Source organism: Coregonus lavaretus (genome assembly GCF_964263955.1).
Source record: "Coregonus lavaretus genome assembly, chromosome: 2".
Lineage (NCBI taxonomy): Eukaryota > Metazoa > Chordata > Actinopteri > Salmoniformes > Salmonidae > Coregonus > Coregonus lavaretus.
This window is the reverse complement of record NC_139989.1, coordinates 72,553,875-72,571,092: the sequence shown is the minus strand read 5'-3', so window position 1 is coordinate 72,571,092 and position 17,218 is coordinate 72,553,875. Positions and strand designations below refer to the sequence as shown.

Here is a 17,218-nt window from a genome sequence, read left to right as displayed (position 1 = left end):
GCATCTAACTAATCTGATCTGCTTTATGTATTCTTATTTTTGTCAAGTCGAACATAATCTACATTGGGTCATCTGTGTGTGTGTGTGTGTCTGTCTTACCTGTTTGTGGTGGTTGATACATTTCTCTATCAGAGCTCACAGCTCCCAAACTCTCCACCACTTAACTGGACAGGGGCAGGATAAGCCAGGTACTAAAGGGAGGAGGATGGAAGGAGATGGTGAGAAAGTATATCATGGGTTTAAATGACTACAATTTCTCAATATTGAGTCTAGCTAGCTAAAGTTAGCTAACGTTACAGTACCTTTAACTAGCTAGCTACTGTAGCTAACGTTAGCTAAAACGTACCAACATTTATACAACAATTACCAGCTAACATTACAGGCTATGTAGCTTGGCTAGCTGATGAAAAACCAAGAGTACATTACATCATGTATTGTTTTTTAGTTATTTGATAGTAGTTTGATGAATTATTATCTTAGCTAGCGAATAGCTAAGGTTCACTCACCTTTCACGTCAATCCGTTGCAAGTCATCTCTTACTGGTCGCGTCTCTCCAACCATCCGCGCGCTTCCCGCTTCCAGTTGTCTTTTGACCAACGGTCTCAATTTGAATTCTGCGCTCGAGCGCCCTTTACTCACGAGGGCGCTGCTGGTTCCAAACCGAACCCCTCTTTTGAAAAGGCTTCTTCAAAGAACCCCTGAAGTCTACAACGGTTCAACAACGAGCTGATGGCAGAGTATAGGCTTTGAAATTAATCTTAAGGTATATTTTTTACCTTATATTATCCTAAAGGATCCTACAGGAAGCTTTTCTTTTAAGAGTGTAGTTCACGTTTACTCATTTATCTGCAAAACCATGCCTTCCGAGTTGTAAAGGGGTGGCCAGCCACATAATTAGTTTTAAAAGTCTACCATGACAACAACTATCCCATTGACTATATCCAGTAATAGTTTCTTATTGTTCTAGTTAAGATCTCACAACACAGTTACGCTGCTACAATTAAGGCATAAGACATAAGTATATATCATTTGAAAATGCAAACAAAATTGTCTTGAACTTGTCGTGTAATAACAATTTTGAAAAACACTAAAAAGGTATTCTCCCAAGGTCAATACTTCAAAAAATAATGAATCATAAAATGTTTGTCCTCTGTAGTTGCGTGTCTTTCTTTAAATGCTTGTTGTCCAATCAAATCACGCAATCTACAGATGGTGCTTCAACCAAAGAAAACTTTATTGATTGGCACATTTTCTGTTTAGAGATACTGAGAAATAACAACCAGGAAAGATAAATCATAAAAATATATGTTTATTTACATATTACAATAATTGTATAGCCTAGGTTTCATTTACAAACAGACATATTCACTACATTTGTTAAATTATTCACTTAATTACTTATATTATTTTCAGTAAACTCTTATTCTACAACATTTATTGTTTTAACATTCACACTGCTAGTTTTACACATTATATTTTTATATATATATACACACTACCTTCATTTATATAAATATAATATATAATGATCAATATATAACCATAATATATATATATAGCATTTACTATATAGACACACACACACACACACACACAGCTAAGGTGAAGAAGGTGAGCTTGGCTGTTACACCAGCTAAGGAGAAGAAGGTGAGATTGTCTGTTACACCAGCTAAGGAGAAGAAGGTGAGATTGGCTTGAACACCAGCTAAGGTGAAGAAGGTGAGATTGGCTTGAACACCAGCTAAGGAGAAGAAGGTGAGATTGGCTGTTACACCAGCTAAGGTGAAGAAGGTGAGATTGGCTTGAACACCAGCTAAGGTGAAGAAGGTGAGATTGGCTGGTACACCAGCTAAGGAGAAGAAGGTGAGATTGTCTGTTACACCAGCTAATGTGAAGAAGGTGTGATTGGCTTGAACACCAGCTAAGGTGAAGAAGGTGAGATTGGCTGTTACACCAGCTAAGGTGAAGAAGGTGACATTGGCTTGAACACCAGCTAAGGAGAAGAAGGTGAGATTGGCTGTTACACCAGCTAAGGAGAAGAAGGTGAGATTGGCTGTTACACCAGCTAAGGAGAAGAAGGTGAGATTGGCTATTACACCAGCTAAGGAGAAGAAGGTGAGATTGGCTATTACACCAGCTAAGGTGAAGAAGGTGAGATTGTCTGGAAGACCAACAAAGTCCCCTGTCCCCGAGGTGAAGAGGACACATTTACATTTACATTTTAGTCATTTAGCAGACGCTCTTATCTAGAGCGACTTACAGGAGCAATTAGGGTTAAGTGCCTTGCTCAAGGGCACATTTACGTCATTTAGCAGACGCTCTTATCCAGAGCAATTAGGGTTAAGTGCCTTGCTCAAGGGCACATTTACATCATTTAGCAGACGCTCTTATCCAGAGCGACTACAAATTGGTGCATTCACCCTGTAGCCAGTGGGATAACCACTTTACAATTATTATTATTATTTTGTATTTATTGTTTTATTCAGTTGATATGCCATACCATACATCTACAATGTAGGATCATAGGTTTGTGTGATTTCTATGTACTTTCAGAGAAAAGGAGTTAGTGCTGGAAAAAGATGGTCCCTTGTCCCAACTGGTGGAGACAGAGGTCTTTCAGACCTTTTCCTGGAGTGAGACTCTGGCGTGGGCAGAGGAGAAGGCACCTTTGATGACCACCTGTTAGAGGGCAACCCTTCCCCAGGCCAGAAACCTCAAAGTAGACGTCATCAAAGGTGGAGAAATCACCACAATGTGAGGATTAACCCAATATCATGTTCACACTAGATATCCAATATCAATCATTTCACAATTGACATGTTGTATATAGTTGTACCGTTTCTACAAGTCAATTAGTAAAGTAAGTACAACTCTGACATGTAAGCCTTGTCCGAGACAAAAGACAAAACTAAGAGAAGAAACCTTCTAATGTCTCCTCTTTTCAGAGACGACTTTCAACGTAAGAAGCAGGACCTCCTTGACAGAGGGACATGGATGGTGCTGTCAATGGCCTTGTTCACCAGCAGGCTAAATAAAATGACGTTTGTACCAACATGCCTGGAGATGGAGCTGTGGAGGGGAAGATGCTGTGAGAAGATATTCTTCACTCTGAACTCCATGGCCATCTGCCTATGTTCTGATGCCACTAGAGGACATGTTAACAGGTTGAGGGTCGGCAATGATCCCCAGATCATGAAGTGGAAGAAACAGGCTGAGGTAAGTGTGAGTCTTAAACATATGTAAACACAATTTGATTCATTGATTCATTGATTCAACACAACAATTTCATAATTCTATTATTTCATTGAATTTCTCATCTCAGTCAGGATGCTCTCGAATAGGCTTTGTCGTGCCCTCTCCACATCTTATACTTTTCTCATATTTTGTGTGTTCTTTCTTCCATATGGGAATGAATGCTGACAAATAAATGCTCATATTATTTTATTGATGAAGTATTCCACTAAATGAAAGAAGATAGAAATGAACTTTTGACCAATGCTAGCTGATAATATTTACTCTTCCATATGCGTTGTGTTCTTACATCTTCTTCAGTATGAGGTCTGGGATGTACACCATGTGATTTTCTTTGCCATATGCCTTTTTCAACAGCTTTTCTCTTTCTTTCTCCCTCTGTTTCTTTTCGTTATAGTTCCTTGCCACCTCGTCCAGGTGGGCTTTCACCTTCTCCTTATTCTTCCTCACTTCTTCCTTACTCTCTGCTTTTCTAGCTCTGAGCAGTTCTTTTACTTTGTTCTTCTCCAACAAGTCTCTTTCTTTCCTCTCCTTTTTCTCCTGCTTTGCCCTGACTCTCTGGGCGCGTTTAGTTTCCATCTGAAAGAGAAAGTCCATACATGTTGGTCAGTGATCTGAAATATTATTATTACTCCTTCTCTAGCATGCAGTCAACTTAATCTGTTGAATCTGATAGTATAACCATTAGGAGGTGACTTATGACCTCCCTGAACTGTGACTGGTTAAATGGAGTGTACCTGTGCCTGCTCTTGCTCTCTGAACCTCAGGACTGTCTGCATCTGGTACAGCTTTATGTACGCCTCCTTCATCCTCTCCACCACATCCCTCTTCTCTATTGCCCATCTCTCTTTGTCCCTTTGCATTTTCTCAATTTCACTACTCTTTCTCTCCCGCTCCTCTGTAATCTTCCAGTTCTCCTTCTCCATCTCTCTCTTTTCCATCTCCCATCCCTTCTTCTCTTGTCCATTCAGGCACAGAATCCTCATCTTTTCTCTTTCCAGAGCCTCTATCGCTCTCTCCTTCTCTCTCAGCTCAATTATCCACTCCTCTGCTGCCTGCGTGCTCCTCCTCTTAATCTCCTCCTTCTCCTTCATCCATCTTTCCCCCCGTTGATCCAAGAGGCTTCGTAGGCCAGCCTTGGCCTTGGCCCATCTCCCCCTGTCCTCCTTCCAGGCTACTAGGGTCTGATTCCTCTCCTGGTCTGCTTTGGCCAAAGCTGTCTCCAAACCATTTCTTATGAGGTTCCATCCATTCCTCTCTCTCACCCTCTCCTTCCCCACCCTTTCATTCTCAGCTAACAGTCTCTTCTTGTTCTCCACTGTCACCTTCCATAACTTGGCCAAGGACATCTTCACCTTTGATATCTTGTCCACCATTGTTTGTTTGTCGGTCGCTGCGCTTTCTCTCTGTTTGACCGACACCTCTCTCACCCTTTCATTCTCAGCTGACAGCCTCGTGTTCTCCACGGTCAACTTCCCTATCTTGGCCAAGTGCAGTATGTTCTGCACCTTCAGCTTTGCCATCTTGAGCTCCATATTTTTTCTGTCTGACACTGCACTTTCTCTCTGTTTCTCAAACAACTCTCTCTCCAGCTTCCATTGGTAGCAGTTTACCTCAATAGAAGCCTCAGTCTCCCTTATCTGTCTCAGCAACTCTTCAATCAGCCTTTCTCTTTCTTGCTCTGGTTCCACCCTCACCTTGTTGACTTCCTCCAACACCTCTCTCTGCAGCTTCCACCGGTAGTGGTCTACCTTGTTACAAGTCTCAATCTCCTTTCTCATTCTCAGCAGCCCCTCCATTTCTCTTTGTCTTTCTATCTCTCGTTCCCCCCTCATCTTGTTGCCTTTCTCCATCTCCTCACTTTCAGTCATCTCTTTCTCCATCTCAATGACTTCTCTCTGCATCAATATGTATGGAGAAACATGTATTCCTTATTTTTTTTATTTTGTGTGAATCTTTTCCATGTCATTTTCTTAAAACTGTCTGGCCATGCCAGTTTTCCAACTTCAGTTACCTTCAGGCTAACTGGTATAATTTATTAAATGGTAATAAGTAGGCCTACCTTCACTGATTTCCTTAGAAGTCAAACACTTTTACACATTATTATGTTCTAACTCACCTCTCCTCCGCGATGTCTGTCCACTTATGAAGATTTAAAAAGATATACACTTGAGTAGTTATGGTGTGGTGAATGGATATGCTGGTTGTTTTCTTTGGTTTGGAACTTGTTGTAGCCAAGTTCTAATTCCAAATTCTATGGTTGTAGCCTAGCTTAATTGTTGAGTCATAATGAGATTGGAATGTTGGCTTGAATTCTGTATTATGGACAAAAATCTCAGAATTCTGAAGATTTTAGAATTATATTTTAAAATTATTGTTTGTCATACATTCTATATACATCATTCTAGCCCTTGGATGCTCTCTCAGAGTTATAAGTCTTATATTCTCAGCCCAAAAGAAATTTGGTCTATTTCAAAAATATTCAAAATAAGGATTACTTTGTAAGTATTGGTTGTCATGGTGCCGTGAGGAAGCCTAGGCAGAGAGCTCTGTTAATATGTGACCGACCCCCCCCCCCCCCACACACACACACACACTCACTTAAAGACCTTGAAGTTTGGTTTGGAAACAACATCACTATTTGTCCTGGCAATGAAGGTCTGTCTTCTGGAACACTCATGAAAAAAGAGAATGGTTTTCGTTTAAGTTGTCCACTTTAAAAACCCTTCAGCTTCTTCTGGCTGAGTTGCTTGAGGACACGGTAGCGCTGTGGCGAGGAGGCACAAGATAGGTCCTTAAAATAACATCACTAAGGCTACTTAACACTGTAGAAACTCTGGAATCACACTTTGTTGGCATAAAGACACCCACAATCTCTCCTTCTATCTCGGTACATTCTGTGTTGCACCAACGAGTGTTCAGTCCTTGCACACCATATAATGGAGGGTGTCATTCCAAAATACCCCTTCGCTGCATTGAACCTGCTAATTACCGAGACAGTTGAACGTTAAAATGATTGAGAATGACTTTCACCACTAAATAAACTTCCACAGTTTGACAAAGACACATCAGGGGAAAACAGCTACTCGTATTAAAAACCTTTCATTATGGCGATAGCTATTTGCTGCAGTGACTGAGAGCCAATTGAGGCCCAGTATTCTCAGTGCTTCTGGGGCCTGTGCAGTGCAGGTGAATGGTGTGCGTGTGTGTATGTGTGAAATGTAGGATTGTCTGAGCACAAACAGAGCTACTTATTTTGGCAACGCAAGAAGCAGAGTTAGCAAACAGCTTGAGTGATGAATGACAGGCTGCTAGGAGAGGCAGAGAACCCAAAGATCCTTCCTCACTCACACTCCCGGAAAAAGCTTTTGAGTTGCTGTGGATCCAGTGGTTTGTGTGTGTGTGTGTGTGTGTGTGTGTGTGTGTGTGTGTGTGTGTGTGTGTGTGTGTGTGTGTGTGTGTGTGTGTGTGTGTGTGTGTACTCCCTGGATGAGGAGATGTAATCTCATGTTTTGTCCACAGAAACCAACAGGAGAGATCAGAGTCAGAGATTCTCAGTGGTCAGTCTTCCCTGAGTCATCAAACAGACCTGGCCTCCATATTCAGTGTATGTGGTCCTGTTATGAACATTTGTTTTTGTTTACCTCAAGTAAAGTTGATCTGTCAATCATTCATTCATGTGTTAATGAGAAAGCATTTATTCTCTTGCTTAACTTATTTACTTGATTTATTTCAGTTGCTTGAAGAGAATATTATGACATTTGTGAAGAAGGAGCTGAAGATGTTCAAGAGGATTCTTAGTCCAGAACTCCCAGAAGGCTTTGAGAGTCAGAAGCAGGATAAGGAAGTGGTGGATGCTGAAGATGAGAAGCAGGAGAGCAGTGCCAGAGAGGGAGCTCTGAAGATCACACTGCACGTCCTGAGGAAAATGAACCAGAAGGAGCTTGCTGACACACTGGAGAAAAGTAAGAGCTGTCTGCCTCATGTTGAATGCTGTTTTAGAACATTTAAAAGCTGTAGCTAAAGTACAGCTAATGTAGCTGTGTAACTCAATGATATTGTAGCAGCCTTAACACAACACCTACTGACCTCATCAAGTAGCAGCAGGGATGTGTTGTGTTGATTAATTTAGAGAGAGAGAGAGAGAGAGAGAGAGAGAGAGAGAGAGAGAGAGAGAGAGAGAGAGAGAGAGAGAGAGAGAGAGAGAGAGAGAGAGAGAGAGAGAGAGAGAGAGAGAGAGAGAGAGAGAGAGAGAGAGAGAGAGAGAGAGAGAGAGAACATTAATGACACCATCAGTAATACCAAAAAAAAAATATATAATCAGTCACTCCAGTGTGGAATGCATTATTAAAACATTTACAGATTTATACAGTCAGTTAAGATAATACATTATTATAATTTAATCTTTATAACACAGTTTTACAAAACTGTAGGCATTAAATCAGACGTAATATTAATATCCTCTGTGTTATTTCTTCATTCAGATGAGCTTGCTGTGATTTGCCAACGTGAACTCAAATCTAATCTAAAGAAGAAGTTTCAATGTGTATTTGAGGGGATCGCTAAACAAGGAAACCCAACACTTCTCAATAAGATCTACACAGAGCTCTACATCACAGAGGGTGGAACAGGAGAGGTCAATAATGAACATGAGCTGAGACAGATTGAGACAACAACCAGGAAACAAGCAAGACCAGAGACTGCAGTCAAATGTAACGACATCTTCAGACCCTTAACTGGACAAGACAAACTTATCAGAACTGTGCTGACAAAGGGAGTCGCTGGCATTGGAAAAACAATCTCTGTGCAGAAGTTCATTCTGGACTGGGCTGAAGGAAAAGCAAATCAGAATGTCCAATTTGTATTTTCATTCCCTTTCCGGGTTTTGAATTTGATGAAAAAGGAAAAACACACTTTGATTGAACTTCTCAATCACTTCTCAGTGGAAACCAAAGGATCAAGAATCTCCAACTACGACAAGTACAAAGTTTTGTTCATCTTTGATGGTCTGGATGAGTGCCGACTGCCCCTAGACTTCCAGAAGAACAAGATATGTTGTGACGTCACAGAGTCAACCTCAGTGGATGTTCTGCTGACAAATCTCATCAAGGGAAATCTGCTTCCCTCTGCACTCCTCTGGATAACTACCCGACCTGCAGCAGCCAATAAGATCCCTTCAGTGTGTGTTGACCAGGTGACAGAGGTACGAGGGTTCAATGACCCACAGAAGGAGGAGTACTTCAGGAAGAGATTCAGTGATGAGGACCTGGCCAGCAGAATCATCTCACACATAAAGACATCAAGGAGCCTCCACATCATGTGCCACATTCCAGTCTTCTGTTGGATTTCTGCAACAGTCCTTGAGCACATGTTGAGTACAGACAAGACAGAAGAGATGCCCAAGACTCTGACTGAGATGTACTCACACCTTGTGGAGTTTCATACCAAACAGAAGAATGAAAAGTATCTTGGGAAAAAAGAGACAGGTCCACACTGGAATAAAGAGAGCATTCTGTCACTGGGAAAACTGGCTTTTCAACAGCTTATGAAGGGCAATCTGATTTTCTATGAAGAAGACCTGAAAGAGACTGGCATTGATGTCAATGAAGCCTCTGTGTACTCAGGATTGTGCACACAGCTCTTTAAAGAGGAATGTGTGCTGTACCAGGAAAAGGTGTACTGCTTTGTGCATCTCAGCATTCAGGAGTTTCTGGCTGCTGTATATGCGTTCCTCTCATTCATCAACAACAATGAGAATCTAATGGCCGAACCGCAAGTTACTGAAGTTACTGTCTACAAGAGTGCTGTGGATAAAGCCTTACAAAGTGAGACGGGAAACCTAGACCTTTTCCTCCGCTTCCTTCTGGGCCTCTCACTGGAGTCCAATCAGAAGCACTTACGAGGTCTCCTGACAAAGACAAGAAGCAGCTCACAGAGCCATGAAGAAACAGTCAAGTACATCAAGGAGAAGATCAGGGAGAATCCTTCTCCAGAGAGGTGCATCAATCTGTTCCACTGTCTGAATGAACTGAATGACCATTCTCTAGTGAAGGAGATCCAAAGCTTCCTTAGATCAGGAAGTCTCTCAGAAGCCAAACTGTCACCTGCACAGTGGTCAGCTCTGGTCTTTGTGTTGTTGACTTCAGAAAAGGAGCTGGATGTGTTTGACCTGAAGAAATACTCCAGATCAGAGGAAGGTCTTCTGAGGCTGCTGCCAGTGGTCAAAGCCTCCAGAGCTGCTCTGTGAGTACATAACATGACATTTAAGTACTAATCATCAGGAAGAAATATTCAGTTTAGAGAAAAATATGTATTATTGAATAACATATTGAATCAGTGCATTGATGTTCACATTAGTATAACAATATGACCATACAATTCTAGGAGACAGAAGATTAATCTATATGTTGTTTAAGAGAATAAACCAAAGTTACAGAGGAACAAGGATCATACCCCCTCTGTTATTGGTAATGGTGAGAGGTTAGCATGTTTTGTTGTAGCCTCTGGAACTTACTCACTCATTATTATTCATGATTCATTCATGATCTTTCTCAATCATGGCATCATTAGGATTCATTCAGTAGTGTTTAGAAACATGTTATCTACTCACAGAAAGGAAATTACTCAACACAAAAGAATAGCAGTGTGGTTTTAATATGATTTGACTCTTTGCAGGCTGTCACGCTGTCTAGTCACAGAGGAAGGCTGTGCTTCTCTGGTCTTAGCTCTGAAGTCAAACCCCTCACACCTGAGAGAGCTGGACCTGAGCTACAATCACCCAGGAGACTCAGGAGTCAGACTGCTCTCTGCTGGACTGGAGGATCCACACTGCAGACTGGAGAAACTCAAGTACATAGAGGGTTTATGTCAATGTTCATATCAGACATGTTGGAGTTATCAGGCTAGTTAAGACAAACATTCTGACCACCACTTGGACTAAGTTATATAAAGACTGTGTGTGTGTGTGTGTGTGTGTCCAGTGTGTGTGTGTGTCCAGTGTGTGTGTCCAGTGTGTGCGTGTGTGTGTGTGTGTGTGGACACACACACTCTGGACACACACACGCACTTGACTGACAAACACACACACACTGAACACACACACTGGACCCACACACGCACACTCTGGACACACACACACACACACACACACTGGACACACACTGGACACACAAACACACAGATTGGACACACACACAGACACACACTCACACTGAACACACACACACACACACTGGACACACACATTCACTTGACAAACACACACAAACTGAACAAACACACTGGACACACACACACATACACACTGGGCACACACAAAGAGGACACACAGACACACACTGGACACACACACACACACACACAAAAATACACTGGACACACACACATACCACACACACACTGGACACACACAAACACACACACTGGACACACACACACATGCACACACACAGACACACACACAATGGACACACACACTGGACACACATACACACACACTGGACACACACACAGACAAACAACAAACATTCTTACCACGGCTTGTACAAAGTTATATGCTGAATGTGTGAGTGTTGTGTGTGTGTGTGTGTGTGTGTGTGTGTGTGTGTGTGTGTGTGTGTGTGTGTGTGTGTGTGTGTGTGTGTGTGTGTGTGTGTGTGTGTGATTGTGTGCGTGTGTGTGTTCACGTGTATCCCTCAATGACTGTCTGTTCTTCTGCTTACCGTTACAGTGTGGAACATGGTGGAGAGAACAGAATGAAACCTGGACTTAGAAAATGTGAGTGTTGACTGCTGTGAAGAATATGACTAAGAATAAGTCTTAATTCAAGTGAAGTCAAAGTCAAAGACCACCATCATTACTTACTTGGTCATATTAAATATCAGCTGTAGTTCTACAGAAGCACAAATCAGGGACACCAAAGTTTACAAAGAGTTGCTTTGACAATGTGTGTGTGTGTGTGTGGCGTGTTCGTGTTACTTTAGAAATGTGTGTGTATGTTCAAGGTGTGTGTGTGTGTGTGTAATTAATGGGAATAAGTGTGTTTTATATTACCATATATAACATATAATCATTGAACAAGTCTCAAGTTACCTTAACGTATCCTTTTGATACCTAGAAACATCTATATGAAATGAATTAGTGAAAAGTGAGTTAACATTCTAATGTGAATGATGATGATTTCTAATATTGTGTCTGGTTTCATCCATCAGATGTCTGTGTTCTCACACTGGACCTAAACACAGTAAACAGACTCCTCTCTCTGTCTGAGGAGAACAGAAAGGTGACATGGAGGAGAGAGGAGCAGCCGTATCCTGATCACCCAGAGATTTGAGGACAGGGAACAGGTGCTGTGTAGAGAGGGTCTGACTGGACGCTGTTACTGGGAGGTAGAGTGGAGTGGGAGAGGGGCTGTTATAGGAGTGACATATAAAGGAATCAGCAGGAGAGGAGGGGGTAATGACTGTGGGCATGGATACAATGACAAGTCCTGGAGTCTGATCTGCTTTGACAACAGTTACTCTGCCTGTCACAATAATAAGTCCACTACCATAGACGTCCCCTCCTCCAGCTCCCACAGAGTAGGAGTGTATCTGGACTAGCCAGCCGGCACTCTGTCCTTCTACAGAGTCTCCTCTGACACACTGACCCACCTGAACACATTCCACTCCACATTCACTGAGCCCCTCTATCCAGGGTTTTGGGTTCATGATGTTGACTCCTCAGTTTCCCTGTGCCAAACATAACACACACACTGAACACACAAACACACTGGACACACAACACACAAACACACTGGACACACACTGGACACACTGGACACACATACACACACACACTGGGAACACACACACACTGAACACACACACACACTGGACACACACACACACACACACTGGAAACACACAAACAGGACACACAAACACACACACATACACACACACACACACACTGGATACACACCAACACACACACACTGGACACATTTCTATGTGTTGGATTTTGATGAAAGGAAATCCCATATAGCCTACTGGACAGGACTTTGCTATGGCATCTTCTGTTTGGGTGTCTCAGGTCAGGTCTGAGCCATGATCAGAATGTGTCTCTGTGTCTATTTCCAGCCCTGCCATTTCTACCTGTCCTGATCTAGTGTTTCACCCCTGACCTCCTCACACCGTCTCACTGTCCATGTCTGCTTTTAGCTCCCACCTCTACTTCACTGTGTTACAATGGACCTTATGCTTGTTATGTCACCTCTGTAACCAGTTATCAAACATACTGACCTTTCTGACCCTATCCCATGGCCCTACTTTCTACAACTGAACATTTAAAGTCCTCTGAGTTTTGTTTAGTGTCCATTTACTTATGTATGTATTTGTTGTATATTGGGGTTGTGCTGCAGAGCATCATGGGGGTTTGTATGTGTTGAGATGATCACGTTCCAGATAAATGGTTGTTCTGATTCCTGTCTCCTGTCTCATCATTATTGAATTGTTATACAGACGTGGTTATGAAACCCACAATACATAACAAAAGATTGGTGATGAGTAAGTCTGAATCTACAGGAACTATTCTGTCTGGAAGCAGTGGGTTTTTACAACTGTTTAAAACTGTTATTTTCTGTGGTACAGAATAGGCTAATGTTAGCACAGTGTATTGATAGCAGAGGCACGTGCATAGTCGAGCTAGCTAAGAAAGAGCGTTAACCAGTAGTTTTTTGGGGTATCTGTACTTGACTTTACTATTTATATTTTTGACTACTTTTACTTTTACTTCACTACATTCCTAAAGAAAATAATGTACTTTTTACTCCATACATTTTCCCTGACACCCAAAAGTACTCGTTACATTTTGAATGCTTAGCAGGACAGAAAATGGTCCAATTCACACCCTTATCAAGAGAACATCCCTACTGCCTCTGATCTGGCAGACTCACTAAACACAAATGCTTTGTTTGTAAATTGTCTGAGTGTTGGAGTTTGCCTCGGGCTGAACGTACATTTTAAAAACAAGAAAATTGTCTGGTTTGCTTTATGTAAGGAATTTGAAATGATTTATACTTGTACTTTTACTTTTGATACTTTAGTATATTTTAGCAATTACATTTACTTTTGATACTTAAGTATATTTAAAACCAAATACTTTTAGACGTTTACTCAAGTAGTATTTTACTGGGTGACTTTCACTTTTAGTTGAGTCATTTTCTATTAAGGTATCTTCACTTTTACTCAAGTATGACAATTGGGTAATTTTTCCACCTCTGGAGTTAACATCGTTATGGACGGCAGAAAAGGACTGGAGACGGACATCGGAGCGGGAAAACAACGTGATTAAAAAGGAGGAAGTGATTAAAGGAAAGGACATTTATTCAACTGTGAAGACAAACCTTTTAATTAAATCTGCTAAATGAACGAACTTAGGAGGAAACGTCAGTGAGTGAAGTGAATGAAGATCACATGACTGAGGAAAATATTGCCTTGGTTGAGGACAATACTGAAGTGAGTGACAATCAGGAGCTTATTGAGAAATGAACAATTATTGGAATTGATGGAAACATTGGACAGTTTGATGAAAGTATTGATCAGTGGATGTCACGATCGTCTGAAGGAGCGGACCAATACGCAGCGCGTGGAGTGAACATGATGACTTTATTTATAAAGCAACCACGAAAAAACAACAAATGACGATAATGAAGTCCTCAGTGACACAACTGAACTTGGAACAATAACCCACAAAACAAAGGAGAAAACACACAGAATATATATGGCTCCCAATCAGAGATAACGAGCCGGCAGCTGACACTCGTTACCTCCGATTGGGAGTCATAGACCAATCACCACTAGACACAAACAAAATGAAACTCACCCATCCCCAACACCACCAAATGAAATACACCCAAACCAATGACAATGAACAACCCTGGCTCAAATATCAAAGTCCATGGAGCCAGAGTGTCACAGTACCCCCCCCTAAAGGTGCGAACTCCGGGCGCACCAATATCAGGACTAGGGGAGGGTCTGGGTGGGCGTCTGTCCACGGTGGCGGCTCTGGCCCCGGTCGTGATCCCCACCCCACCACAGTCACAACCTGCTTCGGTAGCCTCCTCCCAATGACCACCCTCCAACTAACCCCACCTGGACTAAGGGGCAACACCGGACTAAGGGGCAGCATCGGCCTAAGGGGCAGCACCGGGATAAGGGGCAGCACCGGGATAAGGGGCAGCACCGGGACAAGGGGCAGCACCGGGACAAGGGGCAGCACCGGACTAAGGGGCAGCACCGGACTACGGGGCAGTACCGGACTAAGGGGCAGTACCGGACTAAGGGGCAGTACCGGACTAAATGGCGGACCCTGGCTGGCTGGCTCTGGCGGATCCTGGTTGGCTGGTGGATCCCGGCCGGACGGCTCTGGCGGATCCCGGCTGGACGGCTCTGGCGGATCCCGGCTGGACGGCTCTGGCGGATCCTGGCTGGACGGCTCTGGCGGATCCTGGCTGGACGGCTCATGGCTGGCTGACGGATCTGGCTGCTCATGGCTGGCTGACGGATCTGGCTGCTCATGGCTGGCTGACGGATCTGGCTGCTCATGGCCGACTGACGGATCTGGCTGATCCTGTCTGGCAGAAGGCTCTGGCTGATCCTGTCTGGCAGAAGGCTCTGGCTGATCCTGTCTGGCAGAAGGCTCTGGCTGATCCTGTCTGGCAGAAGGCTCTGGCTGATCCTGTCTGGCGGAAGGCTCTGGCTGATCCTGTCTGGCGGAAGGCTCTAGCGGCTCCGGTCTGGCGGACGGCTCTGATGGCTCATGGCAGACGGGCGGCTTTGCAGACTTTGGGCAGACGGGCAGTTCAGGCCCCGTTGGGCAGACAGGCAGTTCAGGCGCCGTTGGGCAGACGGGCAGTTCAGGCGCCGTTGGGCAGACGGACAGTTCAGGCCCCGTTGGGCAGACGGCAGACTCTGGCCGTCTGAGGCGCATCGTAGGCCTGGTGCGTGGTGCCGGAACTGGAGGTACCGGGCTGAGGACACGCATCTCAGGGCTAGTGCGGGGAGTCGGAACAGGGCATGCTGGACCCTGGGGACTCCCATAACGCCTAGTGCGGGGAGCCGGAACAGGGCATGCTGGACCCTGGGGACTCACCTCACGCCTAGTGCGGAGAGCAGGAACAGGCCGGGCGGGGCTGGCGACGCGCACCGTATCCCTGGTGCGAGTGGCCGGAACAGGCCGGGCCGGGCTGGCGAAGCGCACCGTATCCCTGGTGCGTGGAGTAGGAACAGGCCGGGCTGGGCTGGCGAAGCGCACCGTATCCCTGGTGCGTGGAGTAGGAACAGGCCGGGCTGGGCTGGCGAAGCGCACCGTATCCCTGGTGCGTGGAGTAGGAACAGGCCGGGCTGGGCTGGCGAAGCGCACCGTATCCCTGGTGCGTGGAGTAGGAACAGGCCGGGCTGAGCTGGCGACGCGCACCGCATACTTGGTGCGTATGGCAGGAACAGGCCGAACCGGGCTGGCGACGCGCACCTTACACTTAGTGCGAGGGACCGGAACAGGCCGTACCGTACGGGGAACACACACTACTGGCTGCACCTCGGGACTAGGAACGGGCCGGACCGAACTGGTTACACACCCCAGTACCTCACGCCGTGCCTCAACACCTTCCTTCCCTGCTTTACCCAGTAGCCCCCTTGACCTGGTAGCCCACTGAATCCGTCCCTTCTCTGCCTCCGTCAGCCCCCTTAACCTGGCAGCCCTCTGTCTCTGCCTTGTGGCAGCCTCCTGCTGCTCCGTCGCCCAAGCCATGTGCCCCCCCCCAAAAATTTCTTGGGGTTGCCTCTCTTCCACGGGCTTACAGCCTCGCCTTCGCGCTGCCTCCTCGTACCACCTCCTCTCGGCTTTGGCTGCCTCCAGCTCTTCACGAGGGCGGTGATATTCCTCCGGTTGTGCCCAAGGACCCTTTCCAGCCCGAATCTCCTCCCATGTCCAAAAATCCTTAGGAGGCGTCCATAACTCCTGTGTCCAGACCCTTTGCTCCTGGACGCGCTGCTTGGTCCTTTTATGGTGGGTTATTCTGTCACGATCGTCTGAAGGAGCGGACCAATACGCAGCGCGTGGAGTGAACATGATGACTTTATTTATAAAGCAACCACGAAAAAACAACAAATGACGATAATGAAGTCCTCAGTGACACAACTGAACTTGGAACAATAACCCACAAAACAAAGGAGAAAACACACAGAATATATATGGCTCCCAATCAGAGATAACGAGCCGACAGCTGACACTCGTTACCTCCGATTGGGAGTCATAGACCAATCACCACTAGACACAAACAAAATGAAACTCACCCATCCCCAACACCACCAAATGAAATACACCCAAACCAATGACAATGAACAACCCTGGCTCAAATATCAAAGTCCATGGAGCCAGAGTGTCACAGTGGAGCTCATATACAGAACGGTTTGAATATTTAGTTCTTGTAAATGACATGGATGAGGACAACATTGTGCCTCCATGTTTTAGAGTAATGGGGCCAAAGACATTTAATTTACTAGGCAGCCAGCTACAGCCAGTCAGAACAGGTAATAAGACGTATGGGGATATTGTGGAGATACTTAAAGGACATTTTTCACCAGAAACACTAGTTACTAAGACTTTTCCTAGCTCGTTTGTGAGAACCAGTTTTAGCCTTCAGTCCTAGTTTTGTTTCACCTGCCTGTTTGCCTACCTGTGTATGACCATTGCCTGCCTGTGACCACGATTCCTGTCTTCTGTAAAGGCGTAATACACACCTGCTGCGCTCTGGGCGTGAATCTACACCTTTTTCTCCCTGAGTATTCATTACAGTACCCTAATGTTAAGTGTCGTAAATGTATAGTTATTAGGTGCTGACATCTTTAAAGATAATAAGAAAGAGGGAAAAAGATAAAAACTAAATGAAATGATGAAAGTATAAAATAGTAACCATCTGGTGAGC

General features: G+C 44.4%; 1 protein-coding gene across 2 annotated transcripts; it reads left to right on the top strand.

Moving 5' to 3' along the window:
* The first annotated feature begins 6,652 nt into the window (after positions 1-6,652).
* On the top strand, positions 6,653-9,563 carry LOC311141657 (NLR family CARD domain-containing protein 3-like). 2 transcript variants are annotated; one of them, XM_084177061.1, is made up of 3 exons: positions 6,653-6,859; positions 7,025-7,217; positions 7,737-9,563. In XM_084177061.1, the coding sequence occupies exons 2-3, from the start codon at positions 7,034-7,036 to the stop codon at positions 9,497-9,499; spliced, it is 1,947 nt and encodes a 648-aa protein (XP_084033187.1). In that variant the 5' UTR covers positions 6,653-6,859; positions 7,025-7,033; the 3' UTR covers positions 9,500-9,563. The 2 variants fall into 2 exon arrangements, with proteins under 2 accessions (XP_084033187.1, XP_084033186.1); XM_084177060.1 differs by having other exon boundaries at positions 6,989-7,217.
* The last annotated feature ends 7,655 nt before the right edge of the window (positions 9,564-17,218 follow it).